The 24,654-nt window shown below is 37.5% G+C and overlaps 2 protein-coding genes across 8 annotated transcripts in view; one reads left to right on the top strand and one right to left on the bottom strand.

Moving 5' to 3' along the window:
* The window catches only part of Msp300 (Muscle-specific protein 300 kDa), a 264,397-nt gene extending 251,152 nt beyond the window's left edge, over positions 1–13,245 (top strand). For all 7 annotated transcript variants that reach the window (XM_068776243.1, XM_068776245.1, XM_068776246.1 and 4 more), the window contains 6 exons: positions 2,953–3,115; positions 4,014–4,245; positions 5,102–5,315; positions 6,943–7,081; positions 11,695–11,756; positions 12,416–13,245. In XM_068776243.1, coding sequence (XP_068632344.1) covers positions 2,953–3,115; positions 4,014–4,245; positions 5,102–5,315; positions 6,943–7,081; positions 11,695–11,756; positions 12,416–12,638 — 1,033 coding nt within the window. In that variant the 3' untranslated portion in view covers positions 12,639–13,245. The remainder of the gene's footprint in view (positions 1–2,952; positions 3,116–4,013; positions 4,246–5,101; positions 5,316–6,942; positions 7,082–11,694; positions 11,757–12,415) is intronic.
* A 557-nt stretch (positions 13,246–13,802) lies between these two features.
* Positions 13,803–23,456, bottom strand: LOC137933031 (peripherin-2-like). The gene is made up of 8 exons (XM_068776765.1): positions 23,292–23,456; positions 22,821–23,030; positions 21,752–21,844; positions 19,753–19,853; positions 18,593–18,692; positions 17,460–17,606; positions 15,598–15,726; positions 13,803–13,892 (listed from the first exon to the last, which is right to left on the bottom strand). Exons 1-8 carry the CDS (start codon positions 23,451–23,453, stop codon positions 13,803–13,805), a joined length of 1,032 nt encoding a protein of 343 aa, XP_068632866.1. The 5' UTR covers positions 23,454–23,456.
* Between the last annotated feature and the right edge of the window lie 1,198 nt (positions 23,457–24,654).

Here is a 24,654-nt window from a genome sequence, read left to right as displayed (position 1 = left end):
TTAAACAACCATCCTTTGCCTCAAAGCAAAAACTAGTCTCACGGAAAACTTTGAAGGTAGTTTTAAAGCCGTAAAAGTGTGAATTAAACCTCCTTCAAGGTCAAAAAAAAAACAATGATTTAAGAAATGATAAATGATGTACAATCGGTAAATACATAGAACTGTTTTATCATATTTTCACTAAAAAATACTAGATGGCGCTAGTTCGCGAGACCTATAGACAAAGTAATGATTTACCGACATACTCAAATATATATCACAAAAATTATGTTTCTGTCCTCCTAGAGCTTAAAGAGCAGCCTAAAATCGTTTGTAATAATATAATAAGAAAAAGCGATTTAAAAATTCAGATTACTATATAGAATCAATTAATGTTTATTTGTCCCTGTGTACCTTTGTGTTGCCAGAAGAAATTTTTCTGTCGCATTGGAAAATAAAAATAATGTACAATGCCCGGCGATAAATATTACATATCGACCTATGGAAAGAGACAATCGGCTAATTTCGGCTTCGTAGAGCACTATCTCTGTCCCACACTACATATATGACGTTTTGTCGGTCGTCGTATTTCGTGCGACAGAGATAACGCTCTACGAAATTAGCAGATTGTCTCTTTCTAAAGGTGTTAAAGCTTTGACGAATAAGATATATTTCACCTTTTTAAAGCCTTTACATCTATTTTCAATCATCCTGTATAAAATGGTTGCTCTGAAATACATCAATTTATTTTTTCCACCATAAAATATTTGTTTAAAACATTATATCGTCACTTTGTATGTTTTTAAATTAATTACATATGATTATTAACTTAAATTATTATAATAAAAAATTGTTTACATAAAAATGATTATGATGGTAATATGTTTACACCTGGTCTATGCGATATTCAATAGATTATCTGTCAAAATATCTTGCTATAATTTTATTTTTGTAATCCATACATATATTCACACCTGGCAACACCAACTGACAAATGGCAACACCAACTGACAGATGGCAACACCAATTGACAGATTTTTTATTGATGTGAAACAGTAGAGACATTAGTGCATGGTATATGTTGTCTGTAGTGTTTTTATTTGATTTACTCACCCACTGTAGTTAGATATTATATATCTGGTATATTTCTGTAAACTTAATAACTTATATCTGATTAAAAATGTTAATATTATAAAAGTATTGTCTAATTATTCTTAAGCCTATAGAACTTTAAAAGAAATGACAAAGTGTTCAGGCTGATTTACTAATGAAAATATAATATTTCTATATGTGTAGAATATATAGAACCGAAAAATGTTAGTAAAATTGATCGATTCTGCTCAACTTTTACTTTTTAAATTGATTATTTTAGAATCGATTCGAATCTTACCAAAATTTATATAAAATACATTGTGTTCATTAACATAATATGTATTAGGATCCCAAGTAGATTAGAACTGGTAACCCTAATATTTTTTCTAGAACCTTCCGAATTATTTCTTTAAATGAGTTAAGCCTATAGTCACATGACATCTACCACGTCGATTTAAATTGCTATTCTCTAGTCTTGCAGTCCTGTATAGACTATTCCGTCCAATACTCCATCGAATGAGTTCGACCTATAGTCACATGACATCTTCCGAGCCTGTTCGAATTGCCAGGCTTCAGTTTTAATCCTGTAGAGTATGTTTCCTTAATTATTCCATTAAATGAGTTTGGCCTAATGCCATCTGACATCTTCCACGCCGATCTGAATCGCTAGTCTCTAGTCTTGTAGTACTGTATAGACTATTTCGTCCAATATTCCATCAAATGAGTTCGGCCTATAGCCACATGACAATTTCCAAGCCTGTTCGAATTGCTAGGCTTCATTTTTAATCCTGTATAATATGTTTCCTTCATTATTCCATTAAATGAGTTTGGCCAATTGTCATCTGACATCTTCCACGCCGATCTGAATTGCTATTCTCTAGTCTTGCAGTCCTGTATAGACTATTTCGTCCAATATTCCATCGAATGAGTTCGACCTATAGTCACATGACATCTTCCAAGCCTGTTCGAATCATTAGGCTTCAGTCTTAATCCCGTATAGTATGTTTCCTACATTACTCCATTAAATGAGTTTGGGCTATTGTCATCTGAAACCTTCCAAACCGATCTTAATTGCAATTCTCTAGTTCTGTAGTCCTGTATAGACTATTTCGTATAATATACCATCGAATGAGTTCGGCCTATAGCCACATGACAATTTCCAAGCCTGTTCGAATCGCTAGGCTTCAGTTTTAATCCCGTATAGTATGTTTCCTACATTATTCCATTAAATGAGTTTGGCCTATTGTCATCTGACATCTTCCACGCCGATCTGAATTGCTATTCTCTAGTCTTGTAATCCTGTGTAGACTATTTTGTCTATTATTCCATCGAATGAGTTCGGCTTATAGCCACATGACAATTTCCAAGCCTTTTCGAATTGCTAGGCTTCAGTCTTAATCCTGTTTAGTATGTTTCCTTCATTATTCCATTAAATGAGTTTGGCCTATTGTCATCTGACATCTTCCAAGCCGATCTGAATTGCTATTCTCTAGTCTTCTAGTACTGTATTGATTATTTCGTCCAATATTCCATCGAATGAGTTCGGCCTATGGCCACATGTCAATTTCCAAGCCTGTTCGAATTGCTAGGCTTCAGTCTTAATCCTGTATACTATGATTCCTTCATTATTCCATTAAATGAGTTGGGCCTATTGTCATTTGATATCTTCCAAACCGATCTGAATTGCTATTCTCTAGTCTTGCAGTCCTGTATAGACTATAGCCTAAATTATTCCACCAAATGTTTTCGGCCTATTATCATGTGACGTCACCCTTGTTCAACCTTCATCTGGACTTTGTCGTTTCTTATCCGCGTACCATACTACCATTTAATGCCATTAAGCTCACAAGCGCCCAGACTAACTTGACCCCCCGCCCGCAGTGAGTCCGGTCGATTGACGTGTCCGCTGTGTTCGGACCGGAACTGGAAGCAGCTGGATAATGACCTCTGGCGCCTGGAGCAGTGGCTTCAGTTCGCCGAGGCCACCGACGAGGCCCGCACTGATCCACCTGAGCAGTATGATGCCTTAGAAGACGCAATACAGGTGAGAAACTTTTCTAAATATCTTCAGTAGAATTATAAAATTATTTTGATTTAATTTAGGCTATATCTTTTAGAGTATATCTACAAATCTGTATTTTTAAACTATATAAAAAAAACGTAGTGCTGTTTAGTTTATTCCTGCTTCTTCTCCACAACTATAACACCTTACGAAGCAGTGTAGAATCAAAAATAAAATAGATAAAGAAAGGTTGACGACCAATAAGAGTTGTAAAAGTTTCAATGCTAAATAAATTATTATATCGTTATATTTATACACTCCAATGTGATGTCTGGCAACACTGACTCGGGTATCAAAAGTGTATCTCAGTATAATTTAGTTTCAAATATAAATAAATATTATTTAGGTAAAACAAATTGTTGCTATTAAATAAAATACAAAGACATTTAAATATATTAAAACGATAAGTTATTTTAAAAATACACCAAGAATTACGTAATAAAAAAATCGTGTAATGATTTCGAGGAGTTAAACAAAAACTTGTAAGAAAATGCTATGAAACTAAAGGATTTTTACGTGATAATAAAACTTCGCAATGAAATTATAGAAAAACTTTCGAGTTATGCAAAATACCCAACACCTATTAAGTTACATACAAAAGACAACCATAAACATTTTTTTTTGGTTTCACGTAATTCCAGCTTACTCTCCAGAAGGCATGGCCAGTGATGACACTAGCCATGTATTGTCTTGTAAGAGAAATTTAAAAAAGGTTACCTTTAAATCTTGATATTGGTCAGGACCAACATGAGTTTGTGGTAGACCTGGACTCAAGATACTCACATGTTACTCCAGCTTACTCTCCTAATGACAAGTATTTGATATTTCAAGAGAAATTTTTAATATATGTTACCTATAAATCATGTGTCACGTTGGTCAGGACCACCGCGAGTTTCTGCTGGACCTGGACTCACACAAGGCGCTGGTGGTGTCACTTAACGTGGTCGGAGCACATGTGGCACGACACGCAAGGTCCGCGGCAGCAGGAGAGAAAGCTCGAGCTCGCCTTGCAGCAGCTAATGCGCGCTGGGATACAGCATGCGCACGCGCAGCCGCTTGGCAGACACGTCTACAGCACGCACTAGTCAACAACCAGCAGTTCCACGATATCGGTAAGCACGAACACACATTCAACATATACTTGGAATTTAAAATTGATAATTATTAATAATTTACTCATTTAAAATACAAGCGAACTAACTTCGCCTCTGAATGCGATCTCAACCTTCCTTGCGGATGGAATTTCGTAAAATCCTTTCTTAGCTGATCTCTACTTGTCGAAAGAAATATCTCTACCAAATTTCAAGTCTCTAAGTCTTATGGTTCCGGAGATATCGTGATGAATCTGTTCATACGTAGAAATGTTATGTATTTGTGTAGATTGATTATTTCTTACATAAACCATTAAAAAAAATTCTTTTGTTATAATTTAAAACATAAAAATGAGATGATATCTATTGCACACATTCATAAATAAAACTTAATGTTACTCCATCTATAAATTATATATATATATATATATATATATATATATATATATATACAAATAAATACAATTAAAATGTCTGTTTGTAATTTACGGTACATATATCTAAATTACATTTATTTAAATTTTTGTCTGTCTATATTTGTATTTGTTTTTGCTAAACTCTTAAATGGCTGAACCGATTTGCCGAGACTCATACTGGCAGGTAGTTGATTCAATAAGAAGTAATTTAGGCTACTTTTATTTTGGAAAGATTCTTAACGGAAAAAAGGTAAAACATTGAATGATTTTTAGTAAAATTTTTGAAAAATATAAAATATTAAAATTCAAATTAATTGGAATTCCTATATACTCGTATATAAACCTTTTGTGGTTCGTGTATTGCTTGCATATAATAAGCGGTCATATATCATTAATATTTATATAAGACATTTGGGTATTGTTATAGTGTTTCTATACAACGTATTTATATGTTTGTGCAGTGGTAGAGCTGGTGGGTCAGCTGTCGGAGGCTGAGCGATGCGTTCGCGCGCGAGAGCCTTTGAGGCTTCGACGGCCTGCGGCTGAGCTGCGGCGAGACTTCCGTCGGTTCAGCGAATTGCGGGACGAGCTGGCTCGCGCCGAGCCCCGCGTGCAGGCGCTGCGAGACGCCGCCGGCCTGCTGCAGGGCCTCGACTCGCAGCATGTGTGCCGCAGGTATACACACACGCGCGCACACACGCACACACAGACGCACACACTCACACACACACACACACACACACACCACCACCACCATCACTTGGAGTAATGATCGACCATAGGCTAAACTTCAAAGATCAGGCTGAGAGAGCAGCAGCGAAAGCGTCTCTGGTGACAGCTAAACTCTGCCGACTCATGCCTAATGTCGGAGGTCCCAAGCAAAACAGAAGGAAGTTATTAGCGTCGGTGACTACGTCAGTGCTTATGTACGGAGTACCCATATGGTCCGATGCACTGAGCAAACAGGAGTCCCGACGGAAAATCGCCTCTGTTTATAGAGTCAGCACTCTACGGGTAGCTAGCGCCTTTCGTACAGTATCGGAGGATGCGGCATGCGTGATAGCAGGTATGGTTCCTGTTGCGCTTCTTGCAGACGAAAGAACTGATCTGTACCGAAGCAAAAAAAGCAAATCAGACCCAACTTCAGCTGAACTTCGAATTCGGGGAAGACTGAAAAGCTTGCAACAGTGGCAATCGTCCTGGGATAAGTCGACGAAAGGAAAATGGACGCGTAAGCTAATACCAAACCTAGAGCCATGGGTGAACCGAGATCATGGAGAGTTGAACTACTACCTGACTCAGATGATATCCGGCCATGGCTGTTACCTAGCGTATCTCCATAGGTTCAAATACGAAGATTCCCTTGACTGTCATAATTGTGTCGGAATGATTGAAGATGCAGAGCACGTCTTTTTCGTCTGCCCCCGATTTAACGAAGCCAGGAGGTCTTGGGAAGAAGGTGTAGGATGCAAAATCTATCCTGAAACTCTGATAGCTACAATGCTATCCTCACCTTTGGCCTGGGAACTTACGAGCGCGTACTGTACGACCGTGCTGAAGGACTTGCGAAAAATAGAGCAGGAGCGGAGGAAGCTGACCTGAACAGCCAGTTCAATCAGAGAAAGCTGCGGTTAAATCCCCCCCGCGAAGTAATGCCTAGCGGCCATGCCGTGGGGACCAGGGATACCGAAGAAAGATAGGATTGTTTTAGTCGGTATTGACGCCTAGATCGAGTCCGACATACGGAGCACCACCATCAGGCCCTATGATACGTAAACGTATTTTTAAACCTCTTCGAAAAAAACACACTCACACACGCACACTCACATACTCACACACACTCACACACTCTCACACAGAGAGAGAGAGACGCACACGCGCACGCACGCAATATTCATACAATCTCCTGTCTCTCTATTAAAGTGTCCGCTTTCGATTGTTACATGACTTAATTTTTTTTAACTTCTGCCTCTCTTCTTGCTCCTTAGCAAGCATCTTTTACTTTCCCCTAATTACAAGACATTTCATCCCTTAAAATATCTGTCGACACGATATACCGAATTGTGTAAATAAGTCTGTTACAAGTATTTTTGATGGTTTATGATATAATTAAATAAGTACAATTATCCTTATTGCCGTCTCTCTTTAACCACACGCCTCTCACTTTTAATCTTATCCCCTCTAAAGTGTACAAAATCATTTTCTCATAAGTGTCTATGGGTTCGGTGATAACTAATATCTTCTTTATCTTCGGTAGACATATATCTTTAAAGATTTTTTATCGATTTCCATGTTTGCGCAGGTTGGGAGAGCTCCGTCTGCGGTTGCAGTCGCTGCGCAAACTGTCCGCCGTGTACGCGCTGAAGCTGGGGGCTGCGCTGGCGCAACATCCCACAGACACTTCGGCCATCGCTGCAGCGGCCGCTGCAGTTGCACCACAGGTATGTACCACTTGACACCACACACACTATCGTACACCGCGCATTACACGATCACATATATCATATAACACGCGACCACACGACTACTGAATTATACGACCAGGAAACTACTTGACCACATGATCACTGGAGTACTGGACTCCGATCATACATCTACGTGATCGACCACATAACATACACACACAACTATACATCGTGTACTGATCATGTAATCATGCTATCATACAACCAAAACTATTTGATCACGTGATCATTGGACCATAGCACTGTGAGACTGTACCGCTACGAGATTGACCACGATAGCACGTATAACACATACAACCATACATCATGTACCACACGAATACACAATCACGTGACCACGAGATCACGTGACGTTATAAATCGACACACACAAGTATACTTACATGAATACACGCACCAACACATGTCTAATCATTGAACACTACACACAGCCACGAACAATGAACACAACACATGACTTGTGATCGGAACAGGAGGAGCGAATTTTGGTCTCACGAATTAAATTATTTACTGATAATAATTCCGTAAATTTAATAATATGGTATAATAATTTTAAACGTGTATCTATGATTGAAACAACTGTATTTATTAGGTCATTTTTTGAACAAAAACTTTTACATGTTCCTACTCTGACTGAACATCTACCTGGCGGTAAACATTGCACATCGACCTTTTGAAAGAGACGATCGGCTAATTTCGCCTTCGTAGAGCACTATCTCTGTCCCACCTATGTGACTTTTTTTCAGTCGTATTTCGTGCGACAGAAATGATGGTCTCTTTCCAAAGGTCGATGTGCAATATTTATCGCCGGATGCTATACATTATATTTTATAAATCAAAAATCGCTCATCCTGTACAACATATATGACAGATAATTCAATATATATAGAGTATTTGAAAACCACATTCGTATCACAGTATGTTTGGATTAGTTTTGCTAACACGGTTATATAAAGATGAAAAAAATTCGTAGGTTTGTCTTTATGTTTTCGATTTGTCTAGAACAGTGTTTCCCAACCTTTTTCGCGCAATGCTTCCATCTTAGCCTTTCTAAAACTTTTACACCTCGCAGCCTTTACATATAACAATTTTTATACTAAGGCGAAAGGATTAAGTCCATTTTCGAATCGCTTCATTGTTGAGAAACACTGACTTAGAGCATTGGTTGCCAACCTTTTATAGACAACCTTTGGATTTTATTTCTCGTAACGATCTTTTTTTAAAAAAAAAAGTTTTTTCAATGAAATAGTCACCGCCCCAATGTAAATTTATTTTAAGTCCACTAATGGGCGATACCGCCACAGTTGGGAACCTATGCTTTAGACAATTCAAATACACTAGATCAGTGAAAGCAAACCTTTTTGTCCCTGAACGAATTCATATTATACAGGATGATTGTTTACAGCAATCAGCAAAAAGTTTTAATGCTTTTACACATGTTTCTAATCACTCTTTATAAAATGATGATTGTGAAATATGTTACATTATTTAATTTCTACAATTGTAATGCAACTAGCCCATAAATAGTGTCAGTACAAAATCTACAGGGACATATTATAAACAATAATTAATTTTAATTTTTAAAACAATTTTTCTTACTACATTATGATTACTTTATTTATTATTTCTGAAACAATGGATTTAGAAAAAGTTCTACCATACATTCGACAGCAAATGACTCATACATTCACTCATTTAAAGTTTTTAAATCAAAAAAACCTGTATAGTATAGTTGAAAAGACCTAAGGTTTGCTATTCCTGATCTATTTCGTAGCTGTAATAAGCGAGGCGACATTTAATTTGCGAAACACGCCTCCAAACGTTCACAGAGCACTTTGAAATGTCTGAGAGACAACCTTATAATACTGTGATCAAAAAGTAAATTTAATTTGTCAATAAAATATTAATTCTTTATTTATTATTTCAAATCGATTTCATCCTCTTCAAAGTACTTCCCGACGGACAAAACGCATCCTTGCCAAGGCTTTTTCCAATCTTCGAAACAATCAGAAAAGTCTTTTTCCGGTTCAGCCTTCAAGAATTTTCCGGTTTTTATATCTCTAATCATGTCAAAAAGCCTTCCCCGCATAGGCCTTTTAACCCTAAAATGCATGAATTTTTTTATTACTTCCGAATAAATTAAATTGGATAGGAAAATTTATAAAGATTATGGGAAAAATAAAGAAAAAAATCAAAATAATATAAATAATTTTATTTCAAAAAATATTGTTGATGCCTATCTACATTAAACACACCAAGTAATTTGCAAAATACACAATTATTATCAAAATTATAACATAAAAACGTTACATTTACCTTTTATCTTTTTTATAGGCAATTTTTCGTTGTATCTTCCGACACTATTTTGCAAAAAACACTGATTGTAATAGCCGCGGGAACCAGTGTAATAAATGTTTGGCGTCAAACATATGAAATACAATTTTTTTTTAAAACTTCCTGTCAATATTTGGTTTTTGCGTTCAAAAATCAACGTGTAAATAACAAATTTATTTAAAAAGTAAAATAAATACACCTCAGGACAAAACGTAATAAACCATAGGCTATAAAAGCGTGCGATGTAGATCTACATCACCATGCGTTTAATGGTTAAATTTACTGAATAGGCAAAAGTCACACGGAGCTAAATCAGGCACCGTATTGTGCTTGCGTAATGATATGAGTCGAGTTTTTGGTAAAAAAAGTCACGAAGAACCAATGCAGTATGACATCGATCATGAGACCCAAAACATCCTTTAAAATTGTTTTGGCTAAACCAAATGATATTTCAACTTTTGACAAACAGATGCTTTGCAAATGTTATAGACAGTCATCTAGGGAAAAATATTACCTACCTTATGCCCGGGAGATTTAAATGACAATTTCAATTTACTTTTTCATCACAATGGTATATTGATGTTAAGGTCCAAGATAAAACTATCTCTGTATTTATGAATACAATATGGTCCTGTATAAAAACTATTTCAGTGATCGGAACAGGTGGATGTATTTTTACTGCGCATGAACTTGTATTTGTGCGATTTTTTGGTGCGATGAATGAATATTTCAATCCAATTGTGTCATAAATAAAGTCATATTCAAATAAATTGGTTCTTGTATATTCGACCACTGACAAATATACAAGACTAGGAAATCTACAGATGCCGCTCAAACTTATTGACTACATGGTATATGAATAATTGTCAACTCTTAAAGAAAGAAAGTTCGCCTATTGTCAGATTACAAAGGATAATGGTTATAAATTTTAATATTTCATTATTAGTTCGTAAGATTTAAAAACTTTAATGCGATGCTCAAAAATTAGTTTGAGTGTTTTTACATTGTGAAATCATAAATTAGATATACCTTTGTAAGAAAAGGACCAATATTAAGCCATTTCCGAACATGCAGTGGTAGTCGTGCAACAAAGTGCACCGCCCGCCAGCTAGCTGATAAATGCGTATGCGGCAAGCGATGCGAATTACACAACTACCACCGTTAAACCACTCAACACGTGTTTCACCCCTCCACGGGGCATCTTCAGGAGTTATGTCACACTGATTAGTGCCAAACACAGAGTGCCTGGATATGCCTTTTTGGGCCACAATTACTTGTGGATATTCCTTAAAATTTTTAAAAAGGACTTTTGAGAACCGCAGGTCTAAATAAACATCTGTAAGATTGTTAAAGCCATCTGTCATCTTAATAACTTACAATATTTGAAAACTCACTAACATCTAGTCAAGGAACACGTAATACCTCCACCTATTTCGTTCAGTGATTTAAGATAGATTCACAAATGTTTGAATAGGAAATGAAAATGAACTATGTCAACATGATTTCATAATAAATCTGTAAACAAGGTTACACGTGCGTGTCGTTTCAAAAAAATATATCCAAGTTTATTATTTCTCTATCATCCAATAGGGGATCACTCAAAAGCATAAGACTTCGCGAATGATCGCCACGATGACAGCTACTGTCCTTACACAAAGTTATTTTTGACAACTACTAACGTTAGGCAAAATTATTTTAGATAGCTACTGTCATCAAAGTTATTTCTGACAGTAAATGTCATTGGACAATGAAAAAATGTTACGAAAATTTTAATAATTCAGTTGTATGTGTGTGTTGTATGTATTATCAAAATTATATTAGTGGCGCTGCAAAAGCCGACATCACTACCTTTTTTAAAACACTGCTGAGGATATTTTTTGTATTAAATTATCTAATTATATAAAAATTACAATTTTGATAAGATACCACAGCTCTATTTGTTCCTATGAAATTGACACACTAAGTAAAAAAACAATTCTGACATATATGTCAGAACTGTGTAGTTTTGATCGGCGTCGACAGATGGCGCTGGTCGTTTCACACATAAAAGGGGCGCCGCGCGGTACAGTATATATATGACGACGTAAATATATACACTTAGATATAAAAATTAAATATATACAATATATAATGTAGTCCAAGTACAGTATATAGCGTGTTCTAAATCATGTTGGCATTGTTACAATTGTAATAATATATATAAAACACTGTAGTCGCTTCGCACCGTAATTTGACGTATCTCTGTCCTCCCTTAGCTCTTGGAGGAGGAAGAGGAGCAGATATCAACCCTCAACCTGCCACCGCTGGCGGCCGACGAGTGAGTACACCCTTTAATTTACTTTATCACGCGATATCGAGTGACGAATGCACCTACACTTTGCTTAAAGTTTGATCACTTGATTTGCTTATTTTTTAGGTAAATCTTTTGTTGTTTGTTTTAATTTGAATTACATCACATACCACATCTATCTTATCTTCTATAATTGCATGTATCTAATTCATTTATAAAAATAAATAATTTATTTACAAGTTTTTACATTATTAATTTCTCTTTTTATCTTCAACTTTAGTATGGTGTTTTTTACTAAAAATTTATTTTGAAACTTAAAACAAAGAATGTTTATTTATTTAATTTTCTTTAAGGAAATCTATGTGATTTAATATATAGTACTGTAAATGATGAACATAGGTGATTTTTTTAACTTTTCTTTTTCTTAGCTGAAGATATATTCCGTGTGATAACACACAGATGACGGTGGATTTTTTCTTGTGACTTACACAAGTGGTTAAACTATGAATGATCCTATACTGTGGTCTTAATGATTTTTGGGGGGGAGGCATGCAGTGGGCGTCTATCGGACGATGTGATGATTGTGAAGTGAACAATCATCATCTAGGTCTTCATCCAATAGTGGATTCAAGCTAGTTAATGTATAGATTGTAAGATCTATGATAACCGTTACATTTGTCCTGCAGTGCGTCTGCGAGCGAGGAAAATGAGGAGCGGTCACTGGGAAGAGTTCAACGGGGGCTACGGTTCGTGTGTCGGGTGGCCAGGGCTTCGCTGCCGTTCCAGGCACTGCTCCTGCTGCTGCTGGGAGCAGCTGCCCTCGCACCGCATGCACATTCAGACTGCCGCGCACCAGGATTGGCCCTGGAGCCCGTCCTGCGCTACCCTGACGGACCACCCCCTCTTTGAAACCAACCACCTATACCCCCCTTTCCTTTCCTATCCATACCTCCTCCCTTATATCCCCCCTTCTCGACTGTAATCTCCTCTGAAAATGAAATACGGGGCTCATATCCCCAATTTACTACTTGACCAATGCTTACATGACTACGTGTATATTCCCTATAATCATTCCTATGTGGATAGCAGCGGTACCCAGCCCTCTAGGGTAGCGCTTTTATCAGCTTATATAATCCACGCCGTGTATTGATGTATGCAGCCCACAGCTGGGCTATAACAAACGCTGAACGAAGATCGCTGTAGAGATGTTCGACATTCCAGAGATGGTGCTAGACTCGCCCAGGCCGGATGTACATAGCGAGGTTTTTGTATATTTGTTACGATGATTAGGGACATGGATACGAGCTTTTGGGCGGGCGGGAGCCACTCACCGAGCGACGAAATTTAAAAAAAACAATATATATTTATTATCTATGGATATAGAAACGTATTTAAAGATGGCGCCGCACAAAACGTATCGACGGCTTTTCTATTTCGCATCCACGCATTGTTACTTACCTATTAGAATGTAAGAACTTGTTTACTAAGTCGAAAATAAAGGCTTGCAATCGATCAACACGATGTTTTATTTCAAACTCACCGACCTAACATATATATACAGAATAATTCACAATATACATTGTACGAAGAGATCGTGTACCTGAAACAACATGCGATATATATTTATCAACAAAATATTGTCCAAAAACTATTCGATTAGTAACACATGTGGTCATTGTGTATACAGTTTTACAATTAACAAAAAAATAGTTCAAACAGAACGTATAACTGATATAAATATAACAAAAAAAAATTACATTTCTCGTTTTGAATATCAAAATAATCACTTCGTCAAACATGAGGAATGGTCCTCCTGGGTTTAGACCTTAATCATTTGAATTATAAAATATGGTGAGTTTTGGAGGACCTCAAAAAGATTTGGACAGCCTGTAATCATTAAGAAAGAGAAAGTAGAAGAAAAATAGAAACTAAAAATCTCATTTTACCCGAATTTACCTCACAAGAAAGCAGGGGAAACGATAGTCCGCTACAACAATAGTTCAAAATTTGCCAGCTATCCCGGTGACAATATGAACAAATGAATTAATAATATATTTAATTAATAACTTACTATTAGGACAGATATGCGTAACTTCGCGTTCCACGCCTTTGGGTTAGTTCTGCACGTGCGCTAACAAAGTGTTGTTGCTCACCTTTGGATATCTGTAAAAATTTCAAAGAGCTAGTTAATTTTTTTTTTCAACATCTAATACAGTGATTCCCAAAGTGGTCTATATCGACCCCTAGGGGTCTATGACAACCTGTAAGGGGTCTACGTCAGCGAAAAAAGTTGGGGGTCCATGAAATGAAAATGGGGGTCCACGATAGTGGATCTCAACACATACACTGATAGTACCTATTTACTTACATCATACTATCTTATAATATCAAAACATTTAATGTTACATATATTTTACATAACAGATTCAAAATTTTATTTTGAGTAGTTTTAATTTAAATTCAATTAATAAATGTATAAATTAACATGTGTTTTTACTTTAAGTTTTTAACACTAAACTTCACTACAGTTAGAAATTTACTGGAAATCAATATCAGGTAAGTAGGGGGTCTACCCAACACGGAAAAACATGGCAAGGGGTCTACGACAATAAAGTTTGGGAAACTCTGATCTAATATATTTTTTCTATGAAAGCCTTGACTTTTGATATGCACGCGGTTAGACTGGGTGGAGTACTGTTCACCCCGTTCCGTTAGTCCACCGACACTTTCACATTTTGGGATGTTTCGTAACTAATCCAAAGCATTCTTGTTTTGTTACCACCGCTATTGGGGGTCTTGTGACCCCTATCTTTGATAAGGACAGGGTCGTTAATTTTCTTTGTTGATTTTTTCACGCTCTTTTTATTATCTTCCTACTTCTTTCATTCCACAATTTTCTGTCTTTCTCTTCCGTTCTATTCGCCATACATCCATCATTCTCACATTCTAGGTCTTTATTTACAATTATCTTTAAATCTCAGTTTTAAGCAGCCTTACATTCTACTATTTACATATATTTATAACAGTTTTCATCTTTTTTTAATTTATTCCTTTACTTCAGTGTTTACTCACTATTTAATTTCCTTTCTGACAATATTTGAACATATAAATAAGTTTCATTTCTCTCTATTGCTGTTTTAGCATTATTTTGTTGTCGAGTGTGCTGCAATATATATAAATATTAAATGGATTAATAATAGTAACGAATAAACTGTTATTTCATAGATGTACACCAATATCTCGCTTTGCGTTGTTTTGTTTTGCGTTTTTTCGAAGTTGCGTCGCTGCTTGATTATTACTAATTTTCGCTGTGCGTCGTTAGATTTTCGAGGTTGCGTTGTTTTGGGTTCTAGTCTTTAATTTTTTTTTTAATTTCCTTTTTTTTTTGTAAAAGATGGCAACACTTTCATTTCTAATTGCACCATGACATCAAAACTCGGGGATTCCCGTTCTAACTAAAAATCAACGCAATTTGAATACAGTTTTATTTTCACTTTGTTTTGCTAATTTTGAAGTTCAGTTTCAATTACGTAGTGTGTTGTGCTTTTTTTAATTAGAATAATAAATATATATAAATTTTAACGTGTTGTTACTTTACAAAAAAGGTAAATATTATTACAATTTATTTATTGGACCAGTTATATTATAATGTTTACTTTGGTCAATTTTCTTTTTAAAAAGTTGTGTTTTCGTGACCCTGGAACCTATCTTCGATCTTTACATGGTTTGCTATAGAAAATCTTAATTCATTTTGCGGCGTTTCAATTTGCGTCGTGTTTTTTTGGAACGTAACCACGACGCGAAGTGAGGTATTGGTGTAGTCCTATAGCAAGAGGTCAAGAAAGAGGAAAAGTCATCCAATGCTTACGAATCTAGCTCGTTCTTCCGGCGTCATGGTACCCAGCAGCCAGCCTCGACCGAGTCCGTCGAAGTCTCCGCTCAGCACCGCCTCGATAGCGCTGGTCCTCAGGAGTTGGGTCAGAATCACTATTATAAACTGAAAACATTTTTAATTTAAATATCGATTGCTTGCTAATAACTACATTCTCATGCTTTTATCTCCTACAAAAGCTATTTCATCTAGATATTTACAATCACTCTTAAATATGTAATTTAAGAGTAATTGTAAATATATTAATGATGGGTAAGAAAAAGTCTAATATAAAGCTACTTCCGCTATGCAGCAGTAGTCGTGCAACAAAGTGCACCGCCCGCCAGCCAGCTGATAAATGCGCATGCGGCAAACAATGCGAATTACACAACTGCCACCGTTAATTCACTAAACACGTGTTTCACCTCTCCACGGGGCATCCTCAGGAGTAATGTTACACCGATTAGTGCCAAACACAGAGTCTTTAGTGAAGGTAGTGATCTGAATTTTAAAAACCGCTTTTTCCTACTATACTATATTTACGTTAACACATATTGACAGCGAATGATCTCCTATGATCGCGATGTGAATAGGCCTTCCTACTAGTTTAACGGATGTCATAGATAAGAAAGGCTGGATGCATGCAGCCAAGACTGATCATCATGACGATCTTTAAAGACCTATATCTTGCAGTGGACGTCGATCTGCTGAAAAGGAAGAAGAAAGAAAGATTTCATTCGATCACCTCATCACCAATTCGATCTCGAAGCAAAATATCGATACGAGAGATGCCCCGTTTCATTCGTCAAGCGACAACTGAGATTGGAGTCGCTCGACGAATGGAACAGGAGGTATATGGAAGGAACGACGGCTTCAGTGACGAGGACATTTTTCCCGGACGCCATTTCAGCCTACCGCGTGCTCCGCAGTGTCGAGGTGGACACTGTCTCGGCCCAGCTCTTCACGGGGCACGGGGGGTTCTCTGAGTACCTCCACAGGTTCAAGCTCAAGGAGGACCCCTCGTGCTTCTGTGAACCGGGCGTGGACCAGACCGTGGTCGACCTTGTGGCCCAATGTCCCGCATTCAGGGGACTCCGGCTCGACTTCGAGTGCCGGTCTAGTGTGAAAATCAGGGAGGAATCAATAGCCAATAAAACTCAAAAGAGTTAAGGGATATTCTAGATATGAACAACTTTGTAACAAAAGAACAATGAAACTACAAAACATCATCTTGTTAAATAATCGTCATGTCTACGACCAATGTATATGGGGATCCTAGTTCTCGGGGTAAATCCAGTCTGACCGAGCCGATCTAAGTTGGCGTCATGTTCAATACAATCAAGACTGACTAATCCGACAAATGTATATGACCAATGACTGTCCAATTGAAAAGTATTCTCTCCCACTCCAAACAGTCATCATATTAGCCTATAGACGCCCACTGCAAGGCAAAGGCCTTCGCCAAAGTTTTCCACAATGCCTGGTATTGCTTTACCTGCCTTCAGCGATTTACCACGACTTTAAATATGTCATCAGTCTTTTAGTGGCCCTACCTACGCCAACTCTATCGACTCGTTGTTGCTACTATAGAACCTTTCAGCCATAACAGCCATCAATAGCACTAGCGATGTACCACTGCTACCTCAGGTGCAATTCTTCGAACAATGTCGGTGATTTGGATTCTTATGTGGATTTTCACATTTTTGATTCTATCTCGCAGCGAAACTAAGTATAGCTATCTTTTTTGCTCTCTCGTTCACATAGATCATTCTCATATGTTCCACCGTAAACGAATTGAAATGAAGTTGGGATCTTTGTAAAGGTTTCGAAATGTGAACCTGAAAGAAGAAGCTTATTACCTGCAGCAGTAACACGAGAACGTTGAACAGTTGGAGACCGAGGAGCGCACGGGCAAGAGGTGCACGGATGGCTTCAACGCAGCCTCGCGTGTGCAGCGACGCACTCGGTAGTGGGGAACCAGCTGCCCACGCACCGCGCCATTCCACCTGCAACCATCACTCCAGGTCAAAGCACTCCAGGTCAAGCACAAATACATTATCCATGTAGCCAGCGCCGAAAGAAGCCGCTGGCAAGTTAAGCGACTGTACGAAAAAGTTTACAAAATGCTTCATACGTGTGATTGTAAGATATAAATATACTAGCTGATCCCGCAAACGTTATTTTGCAAAAAAAAGTTTTTAATTAACAAATAAAAAAGAAGGGTTTATTGTAGAGGGATGAAAATTTAGGGTTGTATGTATTTTTGTACGCTGTATCATAAAAAAATAAAAACAAAAAATTTTGTCAAAAAATTAAAAAAAAAATTTCAAGGGTGAACAACCTTTATCACTTAGGGGTACGGAAAACAGATAGTAGCCGATTCTCAGACCTACTGAATATGCAAATAAAATTTGGTAAAAATCGGTCGAGCCGTTTCAGAGGAGTTCAAGTTCGAACACCGTGACACGAGAATTTTATATATTAGATAAGACATTCCTTTTGTTAGTTTTAAATGTCAAATTAAAAGTATATTATTAAATAAACCTTATTTTAACATTCTAGAGTCTTTGTTTCTAGTTAGTTGAAATCTGTGGAACTTGGTCTATTAAATCATTTACAAAAATGATATTATAATGTAGACCTTATATTTGAAAGGTTGCCAAACTTTATTTTGACAGGGGCGCACAAAAGCCTTAAATCGACCCTCTGTAAAACATTACCAGCAATGATATCTTGTCTTTTTTATATCCAAACTAAACAGTGTACAGTTATAAACAATAGTTATAAAAATTAGTAAACGTTCAAAAAAATGAGGATATAAATTTCAGATTTCGTAATTGTTTTGTACGAAATAGTATCTGTGTGTATGTATGTATGTTTATGTTCTATATGCAATAGGATTTGACTCATCTAATATAGTGACGACACTTCAGTGGGTGAGTGACTAAAACATGTTCGAACTAAGTATCCTATTCAAGTAAGTTACCATTACCTGCTGCAGGGGGTCGTGGTAGCAAGCTGCCAGGACCCTGGGAGTGCAGCAAGAGTAGGGGGAGACGGGCGGCATAACTTTACCATCGGAGCCGGCCAATCTGCAACATGACTCATTACAAACTTAAACTTAAACTTCGTACTTAACATATATGACTTGAAAGACCCTCGACCTTATTTCTCTGCGACCCCGTGTGAGCCGACCCGTGAAACAGATGACCTCTTCCATTCTACCAGCATTCTTCTTTTGATGTAAACGTAATCACAATAAAAGATCCATAGAGAATTTTACAAGTGGAGAGGATCTCTGTTCTAACTATAATACTGTTGTGTGATCCCATAGGTGTTCCATACGGAATCCCTGTTAAAATTCATCATTTCAAAGCTTTTAGATCTATAACCAAATACACTGTATAAACAATTAGTTCATATAGATATTAGTAGCGATTTTTCTTCACCAAACCCAAAAGGTATTAAGCGCCTTCTACCAAGAACAAGGGTTCTACCAATATGAGTAACAATACGGACTAGATATGCCCATGTAATGGGACCGCCAGAAAGAAGATACTTAAGAAAGAAGGAAACTACAACGCCAGAGATACAGAAGAGACTGCTGACCCCAATACCCTCCGGGAGGAACAAGGTAACAATGTACATGAGTCACAAGGACTATCCAAGTAATATTCGAGTAACGCACGAGAACAAGCAGAACTAGTCGTGAGAGATATTACAATTTTACTGCATTTTAAAGAAACCCTCGTCTTCTTTCTTTCATCTAACAAGACATACGGATTCACGATATCCGTACACAGTTGAAATTCCTTCCACCCGCATTTCTTTTTGCTAACACTTTCATAGTGAGAGCAGCCAAGGTGTGGAACAATCTACAGGCTTTATTGTTTCCAGATAATTATAACTTAGTAGTCTTCAAGACAAGAGTGAATAGGTTTCTCCTAGGCAAGCATGTAGCATGGTAGACCTCATCGTTTAAAATCAAGCGAAACAGAGGTAAAATACTTCACCTATAAAGGATAATAATGCTGTCCACAAAGCTGACAATGCCGAAATGTAACAAAAATAAAGAAATAAAAAGAGGGATTTGAGTAAACAATATAGATATTACTCTAAAATATTCATCAACGACTCCAGATTACGTCTTACCTCATAACCAGCTGCGACTCTTCGTTGAGGAAGTCCACGTTCATCCAGGGTATCTCGTGCCAGTCGTTCGGCCGCTCCACGCCACAGCAACTCAGCTCTATCTGACATAAAAAACATTACCAAGTTACATTGCAAATTGATATTGATACTGTTCCGTACTGTGCTTCCTACCACTGGTTCAAAAGAAGTCTTTTATTCACAAATCAGATGGTCACCCTACTTTAACATAAAGTATACTTTCGCTCAGTCCAAACTACGCTTCAAAATCGCTATAGAAATCACTGTCCAAATAACTTACCTAATAGTCACTTTGTATCACTGATCGTAGATCTTAATCTTATAACTCGAAAAACAACACTGAACTATCCACATGGGGAGTACACTTATTTATACTACGGATAAGGTTCTAGTAAGTTCGAGATAGTACTCGGTGAGAATTTCCGAGAAACGTACACAAAAATCTATAAATAACTTCAAGGTCACGTGTGTTCATGGCACTTTTTGATCCTAGGGTTCCGTGTTGTTTAGAGGATTCTGTAACTTATGCTTTGTAATAAGGCCAACAAAATTGTCGAATGAACTTCATTCCTTTCGTTCATCACCAGTCTAGATTATTGAATAGCTTGATAAAGATACGCTTCCTTGCTTTTATATAAAGTTCGAGACTATTCAATAAACCAATACCTCACTTTGCGTCGTAGTTACGTTCCCGTCGTGGTTATGTTCCAAAAAATGACGACGCAAATTGAATTAAGATTTTCTATAGTAAACCATGTAAAGATCGAAGATAGGTTCCAAGGTCACGAAAATACTACTTTTTTAAAAGAAAACCGAACATTTAAAAAACAAAAATAATATATCTACCAATAAATAAATTGGAAAAACAAGTGTTGCCATCTTTCGGGAATAAAAAGATAATTTCAAAAAAAATTAAAGACTTGAACCCAAAACAACACAATCCCGAAAATCTAACGACGCACAGTGAAAATTAGTACTAAGTAAGCAGCGACGCAACTTCGAAAAAAACGCAAAACGAAACGACGCAAAGCGAGGTATTGGTATTTAATGGAATCAGGCGTTACTTTGCGGAAGTCCATCCTAAGTAAGAAAAGGACCAATATTTAGCCACTTCCGCACATGCAGTGGTAGTCGTGCAACAAAGTGCACCGCCCGCCAGCCCGCTGATAAATGCGTATGCGGCAAACAATGCGAATCACACAACCGCCACCGCCAAACCACTCAACACGTGTTTCACCCCTCCACGGGGCATCTTCAAGAGTTATGTTACACCGATTAGTGCCAAACACAGAGTGAGCTCAGTCCGTCGCCGCTTGTTCTTTACATGCCACCTCCTCCCCCACTATTACTCAAAGTCACTTGACCGTTCACGTGGGCTATTTTTTATTATACCCTCTATTACGCGTGACTACCACTGCATGTGCGGAAGTGGCTAAATATTGATCCTTTTCTTACCGAGGTATTGGTGTATTTCAATAACTTCTTATTTCTTTATGCCAAAACCATCACCATTTCATTTAAGATCGCCAGAAGTCGCTGGATACGGGCGGCGTAAGGCTGGTCATCTTGGCGATCATTGCAGGAAACCTATGCCCTGTCGTGGGCGTCCATCAGCTAAAAAGACAAAGTATCACCATTTCCATGGCTTTCCTTTAGATGTCCAACAAGACCACAAGGAAAAAGCCCCTGCATACATTTCTTAAGACTGGTTGGAACCGGTCTACATCCAACTTCCATCAACCTTAACCAGATCATCTTCCCACTAGTGAATGGAGATTCTACGCTGTGTAACCTCCAGAACTTTAAAGTTCAAGGCGCCATCTATTATATTTGTGGTTCTGATGTATCAGTTAACTTTGTGGCATTTGCCTAAAGGATATTAAGAAGGTAGATATAGAAATTACTCACCAGCTTGAACACCTTTAGGTAGCCGGTTTTGGAATTACCCAGGAATTTGAGCCTGAATACATCTGTGACCCACCTGCATAGTGTCCATGAGGTATTTCCACGTGGGCTCCGTCAGGTACTGGGCGATGCCGATCCTCAGCGATGAAGACAGCTCCTTCATCAGAGCCTGAGAAATTAATTTATTGAAGGCACATAAAATCAGTTTTAGTATCTTCTCCTGTTCAAAACATCCTACTTTCGGAGAAACTTCTCAGAATAATAAGCAGCAATTAAAAACAAAAGTTTCGACTTCTTAGTGGCGGAAGAATTGACACACAAACCATGGGACAACAAATTTTGTATTGATATTAATAAAAATGAAAATTATCATTATTATATATATTGTATTAATGTGTACTCAATGAATAATAATAAACAATAATAAACAAAATAAAAAAATATATAAAAAAAATAATAAACAAATATTATATCCCCCTATTTCAACATGTGTTTTCATTAATTCATCACTATTTCAGCCATATGATGAACAGACTGCAGAACATGGCCTCCCCCATAGATTTCCAATAGGACCGGTTGAAAACAGCCTTCGTCTAGTATCTCCCATCAAACTAAAATCAACGCATTTTTAATACAGTTTTATTTTCACTTTGTTTTGCTAATTTTGGAGTTCAGTTTCAATTACGTAGTGTGTTGTGCTTTTTTTTAAAGAGAATAATAAATTTATACAAATTTTCCGTGTTGTATCTGGTTACAAAAAAGGTAAATATTATTACAATTTATTTATTGGTCGAGTTATATTAAAATGTTTACTTTGTTCAATTTTCTTTTTAAATAGTAGTATTTTCGTAACCCTGGAACCTATCTTCGATCTTTACATGGTTTACTATAGAAAATCTTAATTCTCTTTGTGGCGTTTTGCATCGTGTTTTTTTGGAACGTAACCACGACGCAAAGTGAGGTATTGGTTTAATTGCAAAACGTAAAACCAAATATGTATTTTGTATATACGTACAATGCCATCTATTGCTTCATATATTGTACTAATTCAAGTAAAATTTTTAAAGTAAATCATTAGACAAAACATAGATGGCGCTGAAAAACATTTTGTAAAATTACTTCATATGTTATGATTCAGTGTATACCTTGAGCGTTCCCCTGCACGCCGCGTATACCAGCAAGCCGTTGATGGCGACAAGAGTGCCGCTGAGCAGCCAAGTCCTGGCCGCCACGGCCGCACGCGGCCAGTGGGGACACTTCAGCAGCCAGGATATGAGACGCAGCCCGCTCGTGTACTGCAGCTTCATGCAGTAAGCATGCAGCACTATCAGTCCGTAGAATAAGTACACGGTTATCTGGAAAATATACATAAGACTGCAGATGCTACTTTAACCTGGGTCGTTGCAAAAATAATTAGCTTGTTGATATATGACTTCAAATAATTTATAATTTCAACATCCACTTATGCATATACATGTATATTAACATTGTAATTATGTATGATGTAAGTGATTTTGTAATTGTAACAACGCTTAACTCTTCCATGTTAAGGAATCTGCTTCTTGCTAGTTCATCTAAATAAACAAAGAATATTATGTATATGTAAATCCCGTTACCCTATGCACGTGCTTGAGTAGCGACATGACGCGGAAGGAGGCGTTGTAGCAGAGCAGCACCACCAGCAGCGAGATGACCAGCTGCGCGATGAGCAGCGCGCGCACCACGCCCGCCAGCCGCGCGCGGCCCTCGCGACTGAACCAGAACGCGCCCCACGACATGCCGCCGCCGCGCCCATGCTACCTGCATCTGCACACAGAAACACGCTAGAGACCACAGACCATAGACCACAATCTCCCTACACATAGACACATACACAATCTACTACACGCGACTCTGTACACTCAGATTATGGAGAAGAAAAGTGATCACATTTCCTACCACTCCTACATGCTTCTACCTGCCTCTAGACAGACAATATCTCAATAACAACACCGAGACCATTCCTAAATGCAGACACTCAACTACAAGTTGCTCCGTAAATTCAGATTACGGAGAAGAAAAATGATCACATTTCTTACCACTCCTACATGCTTCTACCAGCCACTACACAGACACACGTCCTCAAAAACAACACCGAGACCATTCCTACATGCCGATACTCAACTACAAGTTGCTCCGTAAATTCAGATTACGGAGAAGAAAAGTGATCACATTTTCTACCACTCCATGCTTCTACCTGCCTTTTCACAGACACGCGTACTCAATAACAACACCTAAACCATTCCTATACGCAGACATTCATCAACAAGCTGCTCCGTGAATTCAGATTACGGAGAAGAAAATTGACCACATTTTCTACCATTCCTACAGACTTCTACCTGTCTAACTTCAGTGACATCAGCACTCAATGTATTAAACAAACCATGGCAAGGATACGATGCCTGAACAAAGGTATTCTTAGAATGTATTGGTGTACACCGAACTGACTTCTCTCCTGATCTAGAATGTAAATAATCCTACCGATGATGCTTTGGAAGTGTTTTTGAACGAGCTGATGATTATTGTCGACACGCCCAAACCCTTCAGCAGGTTACTTAGCAGGTTCAAGAGACTCCTGTGAACTCTCAATTCGCATACAAGTTCATTGTGAATTTATTTATCTCTAAATTTTAAATGAATACGTATGAAAAAAAAGGTACTAACCTATTGCAAAAACTGTTAGTCAATTTCATGAGGATTGTCTAATAAAAGTGACATCAGATGTTAAAAATACTGTCGTACCGTTTAGTGATTTTTAACTTTTTTTTAAATAATATAACATGTTTTGAACTAAAGAGGTTTTATTGATGTATCCGAAAAGTTTGATCCTTTTTCTTTATTTCACACGACATACGGCTACTGTAAGGCAATGATCGCTTTATCGTCGGTCCATCTAGTGGCGCGACTTCCCACGCCGGCTCACGGCCATTGAATTTTGTG

Source organism: Battus philenor, unplaced genomic scaffold (assembly GCF_028537555.1).
Source record: "Battus philenor isolate CCGP_79_NKW_IND1 unplaced genomic scaffold, ilBatPhil1.0.hap1 SCAF_12, whole genome shotgun sequence".
Taxonomy (NCBI): Eukaryota; Metazoa; Arthropoda; class Insecta; order Lepidoptera; family Papilionidae; genus Battus; species Battus philenor.
The sequence above is the reverse complement of the archived record's forward strand: the minus strand, read 5'-3'. Positions and strand labels throughout refer to the sequence as shown.